The 14,521-nt window shown below is 45.8% G+C and overlaps 1 protein-coding gene across 4 annotated transcripts in view; it reads left to right on the top strand.

The window, feature by feature from the left end:
* Positions 1-14,521, top strand: part of IFNAR2 (interferon alpha and beta receptor subunit 2) — a 171,297-nt gene that overhangs the window by 105,726 nt on the left and 51,050 nt on the right. For all 4 annotated transcript variants that reach the window (XR_015299363.1, XR_015299364.1, XM_086935319.1 and 1 more), the window contains exons 5-6: positions 5,789-5,967; positions 13,261-13,429. Coding sequence is in view for 2 of the 4 variants with exons in the window: in XM_086935319.1 (XP_086791445.1) it covers positions 5,789-5,967; positions 13,261-13,429 (348 nt within the window). In the remaining 2 variants the exon portion in view is untranslated. The remainder of the gene's footprint in view (positions 1-5,788; positions 5,968-13,260; positions 13,430-14,521) is intronic.

Below are 14,521 nucleotides of genomic sequence, written 5' to 3' on the forward strand. Positions count from 1 at the left end.
AAAAGAACCCCGGAAAAAAAAACTACTGTCTCCAGAAAATTTTTTGTTTTTCCTCCCCCATAAAAAAGCGACATAATTATTAAACACATATACCCATTCTATAGTGACATCAAATATTCCTTGGCCAAAATCTCGGAAACAAAAAATGTTGTTTGTCCTTTAACCATTACTTTCAACTTCGCCGGGTTTTGAAGATACACAGTCGCTCCTTTCTCCTGGAAACCTGCCATCAATTGCCGCAGATGCCTACGTTTAGAAACTGTGGCAGGGCAAAAATCTGGCAGCACGAAGAAACTGCAACCCTTTGCAGACCTCGGTTTATCAGGCCTAGCAAGGCCGAAGACCGCCTCTCTGGCCAAGAAGTTGTTAAAACGAATTAGAATTGCTCTGGGCCATTCTATCTCAGATTACCTTGGCTTCCCAATTACTAAAGGGAAGCGGTGTGCACGTTCGATTACCATGGGCCAGTCCCAAGAAGTAAGCTCTGGGAAAGCGTCTTGAAAGAGATCACAAACAAATTTCCCAACATTGGGCCCCCCATTTCTTCCGGAACCAACAACCCAGACTCTGTTATTATTCCATGACCTTCCTCCATATATTTGACCTTCATGTACTTACTTTCATCTGCTAACTGTGTCACATGACCACCACAAAAGCTTCTGAGAAGTATTCCTCTCCTCAATCTGGTCTAATTCGGTGCATTTCTGATCAAGAATTTTAGAAATTTACTGAATCCAATGAAAAATTGCACGATATATGTATACTAGAAGCACACATGCTGTGTCGTTATGATGACTACCCCCTCCAGTTATTAAGTACACGGTTTCCAGTTCTGGGTGTTTGTATGATCCTTGTAGTGTTACTTTGCTTTAGTTGAACGAATTAGACTAACGCATCTGAAATGAATGATGTGTAGGTGAAAGGTTCAGGACTGGAGGCAGTAAGTGTAAAGACTTGTAAGGAGCCTGGCGGCTGTGCTCTTGCCAATCTTACTACGGGGCACTCAAATCAGACGTGTATTTCTCTCTCAAGTGAAGTAATGTGTTAGTCATATAAACTTTGTCAGTTTCGCAGAGGCAGTGACTCTACCTTGTTCGCAGCAACCGGTCCACCAAATGTCCTAGTCCGCTAATGGGGCAGACATTCTTGGCTCAAACCATACCCATCTACAAAGCGGGACCACTTCGAGGTGGGAGCTGGAAGTTTGAGGGGATGAGAGAAAAGGGAGGTGATGTGATAAGTCTACCATGTCTGATGTCATGTAGGACTTGTCTTCAGTGTATGCAAGTACTGGAAATTGACTTCCACATTGGGAATTAATTTCAAGTATCAACATTACTAAAGTCCGTGAGAGTTTGCCCGTAGCACATGGTGTACATTTAAAAAGTTTCTCCGTCCCGTTACATTATGGTTTCCGTAACTGTCCCAAACAGAAGGGACACCAGAAGAAACAACGTCATATGTGCCTTGCTTTGGGACACCTTTCAACGCCATTTCTGTTGGTGTGCTCCTAGATTTGCCCTTCAGTGAATGGCATAATGCTCCTCTGGTTGTGACCCTAAGCTTAGCAAGGTGATTGAATTCCTCTTCTTAGTCACTTCATGTGACCAGGGTATTTCTAGTGCGTTTTTTATGGGCAGGCCTGCATTTAAGATGCAAAAGAAACTTTAGCAACTATGGCTTCAACCCTCAAACTAAATTTTACAAGGAGAAGAATCTAAATTATTATGAGATACAGAGGTCTGCAGCATCTCCTAATTTAGTTCACTCATGAGGACCACACTTGGCTCAGCTGGCTGCAAGGGTACCAGGATTATGGAGATCCCTATTGCCACCATAAATAATTGGGATTACTGTAAATGCACAACTCATCACCTCCTTCATGGCGCTCAGCACTTTTGAGATCACTCTTAGTAAAATAAAAGATTAAAATTACTGTAAATGCACAACTCGTCACCTCCTGATAATCAATATCCTGTTCTGCAGCTTCTGTTTGAGGACTCCTGGACAGTGTTGGCAGCAGTAGATCTGGGTTTGCCATGAGTGACCTGGAAGCAGACCTAGTCACTCATCTTTGTCAGCTGCCCACAGCCTTTTAATTAGTGTTCTATGTGTTAAATAGTAGTAGTAGCCATTTGTCTTTGCTATTATATCTACATTTGAGTCACACGCTTAGAGAAAGACTAATTAGGTTTAACAACCAATCATGCTACTGTCTTACACATTGATCAGCTTGGGCTCTACATAAAAAAGGTTTAGCAACAGAACAGGATTGGAATCCGTAGTCCAGTAGATTGAGATAGAGCTGAGAAAGACCATTCAGGCATGGTTACTAAATCCCAGCAATTACATTTGTAGGTTCTCCTCAAAATACAAAATCTTTCTTGGCAAAATATGACACAGTCTGAAAGGTGAAATTGATGATTCTAGTTTCTTAAAGTACAGAGTGCCTCATCTACGTGTTATAGGGAACAAATATGTACTTGTAAATTGTACATTCTTGTCAATTTGTGTCACCAGAATACTGCTTTCAAAAGATCTTTTTGAGCGGGTTTCACCATGATATCTTTAGTTAGATTGTTACCTTCTTTCAGAAGGGTACAGTACCATGGGAAGCACACTCGTAATGGACATTTTTTCTATTTTAGCTTGGCAGTCGAAAAGGGTGTACCTGCTTAACCATGTTCACTGATGATGTAAAATGAACACAAAGGCTGATGAAATGTAAAAATGATTTTTCTATTCTATTAAAATTATTTATAACGCGCACTATCACCGTCGGTTTCTTGGCGCTCATTGACAGGTAGCGGGTCCAGAGTGAGGGGGTTAGTCATATGCGGCTTGGAAGAGCAGGGTTTTTAAAAGTCTGCGGAAGCAGTCGTACTTTGGGCAGAGACGGAGAGAAGGTGGTAGGGAATTCCAAGTGGAGGGGGCCAGGACAGAGAAACTCAGGCCACCGTGCTTTTTTCTTTTGAAACTGGGGACCTCGAGGAAGTTTAGTGAGGCTGAGCGAAGAGCTCTAATAGGGATGTGACGGGACAAGGCCGAAGCGATGAATGCGGGGGCTGCGTCCGAAAGGGCCTTAAAGGTAGTGCATGCCAGTTTAAAAGTGCAGCGTTTAGAAACAGGAAGCCAATGAAGACTGCGGAGGACGGGAGTGATGTGCTGATGTTTGGGCTGGCGGAAAATCAGGCGAGCGGCCTGATTCTGCACCCGCTGAAGTCGGTGGAGGTGGCATGCAGGAATTCCTGCGTACAAAATGTTGGCATAGTCGAGCCTGGAGGTGATAAGCGCGATGACAACTTGGGTTAGGGCTTCTTTGGTAAGAAACCTGCTGATCTTACGGATCCGCCTGAGGTGGAAGAAACAGGCAGAAGTGACCGCGTTGATATGCGGTCTCATTGATAGATCTTCCGAAATGATCACCCCCAGGCTTTTAACTGAGCTCACGGGAGAGGGTGCTGACCCCAGAGATGTTGGCCAGAAGGTGGAGTTCCATGGGTGATTGGGGCCTCCTACCAGGACGAGCTCAGTTTTGGTAGGGTTCAGCTTTAAATGGCTGTGGTACATCCACTCCGCAATGGTCAGCATGGTGGACTGAAAGTTGGTACGGGAGGAGGGGAGGGAATCAATGGGGAAAATTAACTGGAGGTCGTCCGCATAGTTAAAAATTGTGACCGGGGAGTTGCGGAGGGAGGCTAAAAGTGGTTGGAGGTACAAATTAAAAAGAAGAGGAGATAGTGCAGAGCCCTGTGGAACACCACAGGGAAGGGAAGTGTAGGGTGCGGAAAAAGTGGAGAGGTGAACGGACTGTGAACGCTGGTGAAGGAAAGATCTGAGCCAGTCAAGGGCCACACCCTGAATACCGGCGTTGTGGACACGGTCGACCAAGATAGTGTGATCGACCGTGTCGAATGCCGCCGAGAGATCTAATAGGACAAGGGCTTGAGAGATATTTTTGTCAGCACCTTTCCTGAGGGTGTCCATGACTGCAACTATGACCGCCTCGGTGGAGTGGAGGGATCTGAATCCCGCTTGTTGGGGATCTAAAAAGGATGATTTCTCTATAAAAGAGCTCAAGCAGCGGGTAACGTAGGTCTCCAGGATCTTTCCTAAGTAGGGAAGGAGGGAGATGGGTCTGTAATTACTGAGAATAGTGGGATCTGCATTGGGTTTCTTTAAGATGGGTAAAACTGCAGCTTGCTTGAAAGAAGATGGGACCTCCCCGGTGGCAAGAGAGTTATTAAGTAATGCTAGAGGGGGGCCTGGGCATGCAAGAAAGGCTTCTTTCAGAACCTGCGGAGGACAGCAATCATTTGGGGATCCCGAGCTAACTTTATGAAGGAGAGAGGCGAACTCCTGTGGAGATATAGGTGGGAACTCTGTCAAGGTACTAGTGTTTATAGGGGGAAGAGGAGGAGGAATAGGAGATGCCGGGGTCGGAATATTATTTTTTATAGTTGTTATTTTTTCTATGAAATAAGAATTGAGCGAATCACAGAGGGTTTGGGTCGGCTGAGGTTGGGGGGTGACTCTATCTGGCAGTGAGAGCTCATTTACGATTGAAAAAATATCTTTCGTTTTGTTATTGGAGTTCAAGATTTTTTGTGAAAAATATGCCGTCTTGGCTGCCAAGATTGATTGTTTATAAGATTTTAAGGTCTCGATGTAAACGAGTTTAAGCTGAGGGTCGTAGTGGCAACGCCAGCGGCGTTCGGTTTGCCGCAGGGCAAGTTTTTCCGCTTTGAGTTGGTCAGTAAACCAACGTTGTGCGTCGTGGGGGCGCTTAGCTTTAATTCTTTTGAGAGAGCGGCTTTGTCGCTGGCCTGACACAACCATTCCTCAAGTTTGTCAGCCTGATTCTCTAGTGAGGTCAGTGACGTGGGTGCAGTAGAGGCCAGAGAGTCATGAAACTCAGGCAAGTTGGCCCTTTTCCAGTTTCGAACCATGATATTCTTAGTACGGGGGGGAGGACACGAAGTGTGCAGATGTAAATGAAAGGTGATGAAATAGTGGTCAGACCAGGAGCAAGGGAAAACAGAAGGAGGTGAGATGTCGAGATTTGATGTCCAAACTTGGTCAAGAATATGACCTTTCAGGTGGGTGGGGGTGTGAATGTGTTGGGAGAGATTCATGCCTTTTAAAAGGTCAGTGAATTCCTTCGACGATTGGCTTTCATGGACATCAAATGGCCAATAATTGAAGTCACCGATCACCACGATATTGGCGTGGTTGATTGCTAGTTGAGCGATAGCATCGCAGAAGAGTTGGGGAAAGTGAGGCATAGGATCAGGGGGTCTATATGCGAGGACACAAACAAAAGACGATTTAGGGGAGGTGAATTTTAGTGCCAGGTATTCAGTTTTAGGGATAGGACTTATCGTGATCTCAGAAAAGGTATATTCAGAGCGGATGATAGCCGCCACTCCGCCACCAGTCTTCACAGCCGGCCGGTTGGCATGCAAAATGTAATATCCCGAGGGGATTGCAGCAAGAATGCCGGGGGCTGAATCTTCAGTGATCCAGGTTTCTGTTAGGAGGAGGATATCGATAGAGCTCTGATGCAGTAGTTGGAAGACCTCAAGCTGATGGCGAATGAGGGAGCGGGTATTGAGGTAGGAGATCGATAGGGAAGTAGAGATTTGAGGAACTGAGGGGGAAGCGTCGTGGAGAGAAACCAGTGCCGGTCTGAAACCGTGCTTTCCATAGAAGCAGCTGCGTATTTATACATGTTGAAATTGTGATTTATAACAAGACATTTAACATGGTGAATCATTTCTTCATGCAGCACTCTTGGGTCCACCAGCTGTTCACATTTCTGCTTGTGAAGGTTGCATTAACATCACACTCCAGTCCCCTGTATCATACCTGAAGTCTAAGGACAAGAGCAAGATGAGATCTCTGATTGATGAATATAATTTGCTGTATTATACAATAACGCTGCAGGGACCTGGACTTCCGAAGGAGGTAACGTGTGATGTCTTTTTGGTGTAAATGTCTGACACTTGGTCCTTTAAATGCTTTAAAGAGTGAAACCTGCTTCAGAGACATGGGAAGAAAGTAAACCCTCTTACAAATCTATGGTTTTACATATTAAAATACATCTGGTGTTCATCTAGGCCACACCAATCTACTGTTAAGACTGGGAGATGGCTAGTTGAAAGTCAGATGTATATTGATATGAAACAATATGGAATCATTAGAGGATCTTTTCTTTTTTTTCACATCACTGTATGCAGGCAGTTTCATTATTGGTTTAGTTCTTGTAACATTGTATGCTGCTACTGATGGTAAATCAGTACACCGACTTGGTGCACCAGCTAGATAAATCTCTTTACAAGCTGCCTTCACATAGTCTGGTACTATCCTGGTAAGTTAACATTTTGTCTAGCTAAGATTGCTAAAACGATGAACATTAAACCAGGTGTTAGTATTACGCCTTCTTTGATTACTCCGTTGCTTTTGTTATGTTTCAATCTCGTCATTAGTGAAACACCTATCAAAATTCTATTTTCAGCCCATTCCAGTTCTTGCTTTGCTTAAATTCCACAGATTGGCACGGTTGAGTGCTTGTAACCTCATTTACTCTTTATTAGCATTGTTCAGGGGCCTCAGGGCAAGGTCTTCTAGGAAAACATGAGCTGATCTGGAATGACATTGAAGATGCCATTTGAGATCAGCTCGGGACCAATTTCTCATAGCAGCGTGATGCAGTAGAACGCACACACACACCTAAGAAAAATATGCAGGTTGTGGTAAAAAAAATGTTAAATGTCAAGGCCACCTTTGAAGAGTAGTAGCTATAGAGTAGCTGCCTTCAATAACCCCCATAGTATTTAATTTGTGAACTCCACATGAGCACTAAGCACAAGACTGGAGATTATGAATTTGTAATTCACCACGCTAGCAAGTAAATTGTAATGCACATATATTGTCCCGTTTCATGCTAACAGCTCCTTGAGCCTCCGCCATTTCTTAGCTTGCATTTGTCCCTATCACAAGCGTTATTTGTTGGGATTAGTACTGTAACCTTCTTTTTAACACAAACCAATTAATAAAGTGTTCAAGTGAATTGGCTGGGACCGCTGTAGGAGGATGTATGTTGGCCATTCTAGGCTGAGTTTCCTTGTTCAGTTCTAGCCTTGTAACTTTCATACAAGGATCACTAATGTGTTGTCTTAGTGCCATAGTTGCACAACACACATGACCTTGGCTAAATGCTTCGTTTCCTCCTCTTGAAAATCAAGATCCCCATCAACCCTTCCATCATCTTTCTGGACCATATGTGCAGTGAATAATTTGAGCCGGTGGGGCCCCCAGCACTCTTTTATGTGGACTGGCACTTCATTTTTCCTCAATAGGCATTACCCGACATCAAGAAAGGAAAATCAAGCAGGAACCTCCAAGAGTGTATAAAGGGGGCAGACAGTGTCTGGCAGTGAATTGAAGAGTTTCTAATCACAAATAGAAACCTTTGGGTCTATAGGAAATTGCCCTCATAGCTGGGGAACTGGCTGTAATGGAATATCCCAGGAAACAGGCACCTCTTCATTGGGACATGTTCACACAGACCTTTTATGGGGGGGCTTCAAAGCACCAGATATGGTGCTCTACCACTTGTGTGCCCAAGAGCACTACGCCATACATTGGGTGAGTGTTTGATTTGCTCAAGCGCTCCGTCCATCATCCCCTTTTGTATCGCTTTGTTCGCCGTAAGTTGGCAGGGTATGCTCAGACGTGAGTCCCTTGCTCACTTTGCCACTGGATTCAAGCTAGCCTGGCTGATGACGGCTGAAATGCCAGAAACCGGTCCTTGGATGCTTGTTTCCGGTCCAGGGAAGACATGGCTTTGGCAGTTCGGGCTGGACTGTTCCCATGAGGCACAGGGTCAGACTGATTTGCATATGGCATGTCTGAACTGGCGTGGCGGAGTGAGCTAAAGAATGGTGAGGGATTAAACCCAGATCAGTTGACTGGGGGTGAGTGTTTGATTTGCTGAAGCGCTCCGTCCATCATCTCCTTTTGTATTGCTTTGTTTGCCGTAAGTTGGCAGGGTATGCTCAGTCGTGAGTCCCTTGCTCACGTTGCCACTGGATTCAAGCTAGCCTGGCTGATGACGACTGAAATGCCAGAAACCGGTCCTAGGATGCTTGTTTCCGGTCCAGGGAAGACATGGCTTTGGCAGTTGGGGCTGGACTGTTCCCATGAGGCACAGGGTCAGACTGATTTGCATATGGCCATGTCTGAACTGGGGTGGCGGAGTGAGCTAAAGAATGGTGATGGATTAAACCCAGATCAGTTGACTGGGGGTGAGTGTTTGATTTGCTCAAGCGCTCCGTCCATCATCCCCTTTTGTATTGATACATTGGTACACGCTTACCCCTTTTTTACAACACGTAGCGGGATATATGGCCCGATACCTCCCTCTTCCCATTTGGGAACATGGGCAGCTCCCTCGGACTGAACTGTTCACAGCATGCAGGCAGATGCTTCAAAAGGTCGGGATCTCCACATGGGGTGGTCTCTACTCTGACGGCACTTTTATTACCAGCGAACAATTATTTACAAAGAGACCGCCAACTCTACTTGGACTATTCCTCTAAATCTGGTTACGGCATAGCCCGCAGGAACTACCCACACTAGACCCTCTTCATATGCTGCTTAAGACCTCCACCCTGAGACATCTGGTCTCCATCTTGTATCATACGGCTCAACTCGAGGCACCAATCCTAGCTGGATGCACCCACATTGGTTGGGAACTAGAGCTGGGTACACCACTCACAGATGAGCAATGGCGGGAATGCTGTATGCAGACAGAGCGGATTGCCTCTAGCGCTAGACTTCAAATCATACATTATACATTTTTAGATAGAATTCAAATTAATCTTTATTTGATGTAATGAAAATAGATCATAAAAGACACATGACAAAAATGCAATAAAACATTATATAACAGTTTGAAGGAGTACTGAAAAGAACATAAGAGACATCACAGTCAATTGAGAATGCCACAAAATCAATCATTAAAACAGCATAGATTTGCGAAAACTAAGTGCTTTTTGGGGGGGGGGGGGAGCCCACCCTTTACAAGTGAGGGGACATTCAAGTTGTTGGAGAAAAATCAACGCAGCTCTGCATCTACTAAATTTGTGCTTACGTAAAAGAGGGAGTAAAAGCCTTTTGGTAAAAGGTGCATAAAACTTGCAAAAACATACAAATTGTAGTTAGGTCTGGGGTGACGCTTCATCGGAGGGAAACAAAATTATATAGCAGCAGGTGCAAATTGACACTGAGGGCAGCACAAAAGCCATCTAATAGAGCATATTCTAAAGCGCATTAATAAGATCCGTTCCCAGGTATTCTGTGCGATGGAGAGATAAGGGGCTACTGCTTCAGTGGTTTGGAGGGCACAGTAGTTAGTCTCTGTTGATTTCATTATTTCGTTCCCTTCTCTATGTGCCCTTCTGTGGGTTAGAAAACAATCCTTAATCCACCCTCTGTCCTTCTTGGTAATGTTTACAGGTTTTTCAAAAATGTATGGACAACCTAAAGCAAGAGTGGTCTCTCAAATATATCTAAGCCAGGGGATATTGGGACCATGATGGCATAAAAGGCAAACAGGTATAATGGCACAGTTAACACCAGCCTCAACATTCAGCCAGATTAAGCACTATAATACTAGTGGGGCAAGATTTAGCTTGTCCTCCATTTATTCCAAACCAAGCTCCTGGTGGTCGATAAAGTAGGGTGTTGAGTGAGGAATTCCCAAGATCCACCTATCCTGAAAGCATCGGTCAAAGAAGGGAGGCACTTTCTCTGATAGATTTCCAATAGAGGGATAATTAATTTGCCCCTGGGTACAATCGTCAGTATGTACCTTGGAAGAAACAGCAATTCTTCAGATACAGATTAAAGATTTAATCTGTTAATCGGTCCATCATCTTTTCTGTCCCTCGCAGTTTTTTTTATTGGCTGAAGCACTCTGCCAGAATGTCCTTCAGGACATTGTGTGTGTTGGACTTGGCCCCTTTTCCCAAATGTATTCGCTTTTCGCCCCCCTAATGTAGGATGTCTCCCCCATGGTAACGGTTACTGAATAGGCCATGTGAGGTATGAGAAGCCCTGTGCAATGGTAAATGCAATGCAATGGTGTGTACATTTATTTCCCCCCATTGTAAACATGTACCCTGGTGAAATGCTGCATTTGTGTATTGCATTTGAGATGGATGCCAAGGCTGTGCGTTGTGCCACCTGACTGCAGGAGGTTAGCAGTCTAGTTCTTAGGTACCCAGCCCTAGCTTTTGGAGGGAAGCCTGGCACCCAGGGTGCTCCACTCCTCCCCCTGAGCCAGCTTAAACCAGTTTGCCACAGAATTCTAGAAGGCTCTGGCACTGTCTGGGAGTAGGGTATAAGTAAAGTGGATGTGCCACTATGTGCAGAGACAGAGCTGGGACAGGAATGTGAGGGGACCTGCTGCAAGGGGATACCGCCACTTGGGCCTGTGTGCTGGACCCTGCACCCATCTAGGACCCCCTACTGTCCCCAGGGCTTGTGAAGCCCCACTTCAGGAGTTCAGGCTGCTGTGTAGGAGGAGGGCCACGCTGCAGTGGAGATGGTAAAAGCCTACCACCCTGTTTTGATGATGCCCCCACTACCTGCTGACCTGGCCCAGTAGTGCCTATTGCTCTGTCCCCAGGGCCCCTGAGGAAGGAGGGCCCCCCTAGGTCCCTGAAGCTGCCGGGACCTTGCGCCACGTAAGCGCCGCGCAAAGAAGCGCCCAGAAGGGAAGGAGCATCTTGGACCCCGCCACCCAGGAGGTGAGAAGTGCTACCTTGGGCCTGCTGCTGGGACTGTCCGCCCCCCTTTCGCTGTGTGCCTGGAAGTGTTGGGCCTGGAGGAGGCGCTGCGTGCCAAAGCGCTATAATCCTGGAAGCGCTGTTCTGCAGAAGCCCTGGGTAGTCCTAAATTGCCTGAACTGTACTGCCTGCTGTGTGTGCCTGCAAAGCGCCGCTTCAGTCAAGCGCTGGACTGTTAGAAGCGCTGCCTGGCCCTGGATAAGTGCTGCCTGCTAAGCGCTGTGATCTAGAAGCGCTGTATGAGGAGCTGTGCTGAGGAGAAGCGCTGTGTGCTGGCTAGCGCTGTGCAGCTGGAAGAGGCTGCTTTTGTGTTCCTAAGCGCTACCATGCCAGATTCTCTCAGCCTTGTAAATAGGGCGGGAGCCTACCCTGCGTTTTTGTGCCCTTTTGCAGAGTGAATAGCGCCGCGGGAGCCCACCCCGCTGGTCTGTGGCCCACACGAGCAAACCGCCTGGAGAAAGCCGGAGTGCTGCCGGGGCCCCCCCGGTGGAATGGGGGCCCCGCGCCTGCTGCCAGCCTGCCATTGAGTGGCAAAGGTCCTGGAGGAGCAGGGGACAGTCGAGGCACATACCAGTGTGTCCCCTGCTGGAAGACGGCCGGTGGCTGCCCCGTGAGCCGGGTGAGTGGGGCCTCAAGTAAACTGCAGTGGGTTGGGGGTGTGCCTGGGCACAGGGTCGGTGCCCGCCCCCAGGATTAGTGTTGGCCGACGGGCGGAGGGAATGAGATCGACCCCCCCCCCCGGAAAGACTGTTGTTGGGCCCCGTTGACCCTAATTAACAAGATAAGGCATCCTGAACTGGGCAAGGACACGGATGAGGCCCCTTTGGTGACTATTGGGTAAATTAAGAGCCCCCCTATGCAGGGTGCCTGACATGATGGGCAGGGGTAGTCCTGTCCCATGAGATATGTGACCCTGAGTCCTGCCTCTCTTGTGGCGTTCCCTGTTAACGACACTATGCTAACGCAAGTTCCACTGTGAGTTAGGCCCACGAGGTTGTTTGTGCCCAGATGCTCAGGTTGATGCCCCATGGTGGATGTGATTATGCCAGCCCAGGCAGCCCTGAATGAAATGTTCATACTTACCTAATGAGATGGTTATCTCTCTGGCCTAATGTGATGTTGCCTGATCTCTAATGATATGTGGATTCCTGATTGATGAAAGGTTTATCCCTATGCCAGTTGTTAATGCGGGGTGCCGCCTGTTTCTTTTCACAGGAGATGCAGGCCCTGTTGCGTTGCTATGCCTTCATACCTAATTTGTATTTTATGTCTAATGCTTTACTTTACGCCTACCGCGTACTTCTTGGTGAGGCCAAGGATGAAGGTCTGAGTTTGCCCTGCAATATTGATCCTATGTTTTATGCATTTCCTGACATTCTTTTTATTTCAGCTGGACACTAATGGACTTCCTTAACCCTTTTTTTTACTTCTCCCATTTTTTCTTGTGGATGCTTCACACATTTCCTCTGAAGTTTGGCCTGCCCGCTCTGCTCCATGCTACCCCCTGTAGAATTGGTAACCCCATTTCTAACAGAGTCTTCTATACCTTCATGGTAGCTGAAAACACTTATACATCTTGTGTCTAGATCTGCATTATACCCCTTACAATGCTCTGTGATAATCTTCATATTTCACTATACTAATTCACCACTAATCCTTTATGGGTTCCAGAGTAGCTTGCTAGTCACTGAAAAAGCACTTCAACATCTCATCAGGGGTAGCAAGCGCTATATAAATGGAAACCTTTTTCCCTCTTCTATCCCTCCTCTTCAAATAACTGACTAATATATCCACCTCTCAAATTACTTTCATATTTCACAATACCAATTCACCACTAACCCTTTAAGGGTTCCGGAGTAGCGTCCTACTCACCGAAAAGGCATTTAGACTCCTCCTATGGGTTTGTAAGTCGAACACTGAGAAAGATTCAGAAATACAGGTAACTCTGTTAAAAAAAAATCCAATAATGCGAGAGCTATATTTGCAAGTAAGTACCTAGATTTTACTCAAGGTTTACTCTTGATTCTTTAACCCTCTTTTTTCCAGATGGCAAATTTACAATCTCTAGTGTCAGCACAGTTAACAAGATGAGCATAGAACGAGAAAAAGAAGGGACCTTAGGGAAGAGCTGTGGGCATATTTCTTTTAGATTGTTTTTCATTTCATACCGGGCAAAAAGTGCTCCGCTCCACTCTCCGTCACAGACGGAGCGTCCCAATAGTTTGGAGGATGGCAGTAGTACAAGGAGTATAGCAGTCAATATCATAATTCGTAAGTTTAATTTCATTGGTATCCACAAATGCTCAATTCGTAGTTATACTATATATTAATATTGTGTGGAACTTACTAACCAATACAGAATTTTACTGTGATTTTATAAGTTAAATATTCCTTTTTTATATAGATCAAAAGAGTTGCACATGAAGAAAATTTCACAACAGTTGTTGACAATCTCCTGCCACATACAAATTATTGCATATCGGTTGTAACATCTGCTACATCAAATCTCAGCACATTAAGAAAATCGTCTCCCTTAAAGTGTATTGTTACAGACTTCAGCAGCAGTACAACGGGTATGTGGAGATTAATATTCATTATACATACACAATCAAAAACACGTGTACTATTTTTCTAAGCTGAAGCATCACAATACAGACTTGGGAAGCCTGTGGTTTGAAATCATATGTCATTGGGGAGTTTCATTATGTTGTAAACGAACAGAAATAAAGTGGGAGAATTGAAAGCCCTAGTCAGAATGACAGTTGTTGAAAGCAATCGGAAACTAGACTTGCTGTAAGCTTGTTTAGCCAAGAGATCCGTAACAGTAGACCGCACTGAACAAAGGCAGATAAACTCCTCCTCCTACTCCTCCTCCACCTCCTTCTTTTTCTTCTCCCCCCTCCTCCTCCTACTCCTTCACCCCCTCCTCTTCCGCCTCCTCCGCCTCCTGCTCCTCCTTCTTCTAGACTGGATCCGAAAATTCAAAAAGCAGGACTCCTGCGTGCCTGTAGGTGGTGCTGTTCTACTCTAGAACTGGCAAGTGGAGCATATATAAGTGCCACCTATGCACACTGACATCAGTTCCTTTCTTTCCACACCTTCAGATGTCGATTTGGAGCTCCGCTGTTTTTTTCATACTGTGGCAAAATTGTTACTTAAAAATATGTTCTAAATTCTTCCAGTGTGAAATGGAACATGCTACCCACTAATACTACAGGGGTTAAACCTTGTAGAGAATGCCGCAAACATGTCTGCACCATATCTCTACAAGGTGTGCTTATGGTGTTTGGGCACAGCATACGACTCCAAGACCTGCAGCAACTGTGCCCAGATGAATCCAAAAGCCATCTGAGAATGTGAAGTGAAGCTCTATGTGACAAAACGCGACAAGAGCCCATGCAAACCCTGCTCCCAATTGAACTTGAGAGTGCTCCGAAGACAGTGCCCAAAATTCCAGCAGCAGATCTTTGCAGGACTCTGTCCCTTCCTGCCACTCTGGATCTCCAGGGAAGGATTTGAGGACATAACCGTGCTTCCAAAAATCTCACTCCCATTCCACTAAGGAGCTGATTGCAACCTTGCTCCTGACTCACCCCAAGTTTCTGGGTCTGGTATTGATATCACAGCAGATTAAAGCCGTTAGAGAGGACTTGTTCTGCATCTTA

This window comes from Lissotriton vulgaris, chromosome 8, assembly GCF_964263255.1.
Source record: "Lissotriton vulgaris chromosome 8, aLisVul1.2, whole genome shotgun sequence".
Lineage (NCBI taxonomy): Eukaryota > Metazoa > Chordata > Amphibia > Caudata > Salamandridae > Lissotriton > Lissotriton vulgaris.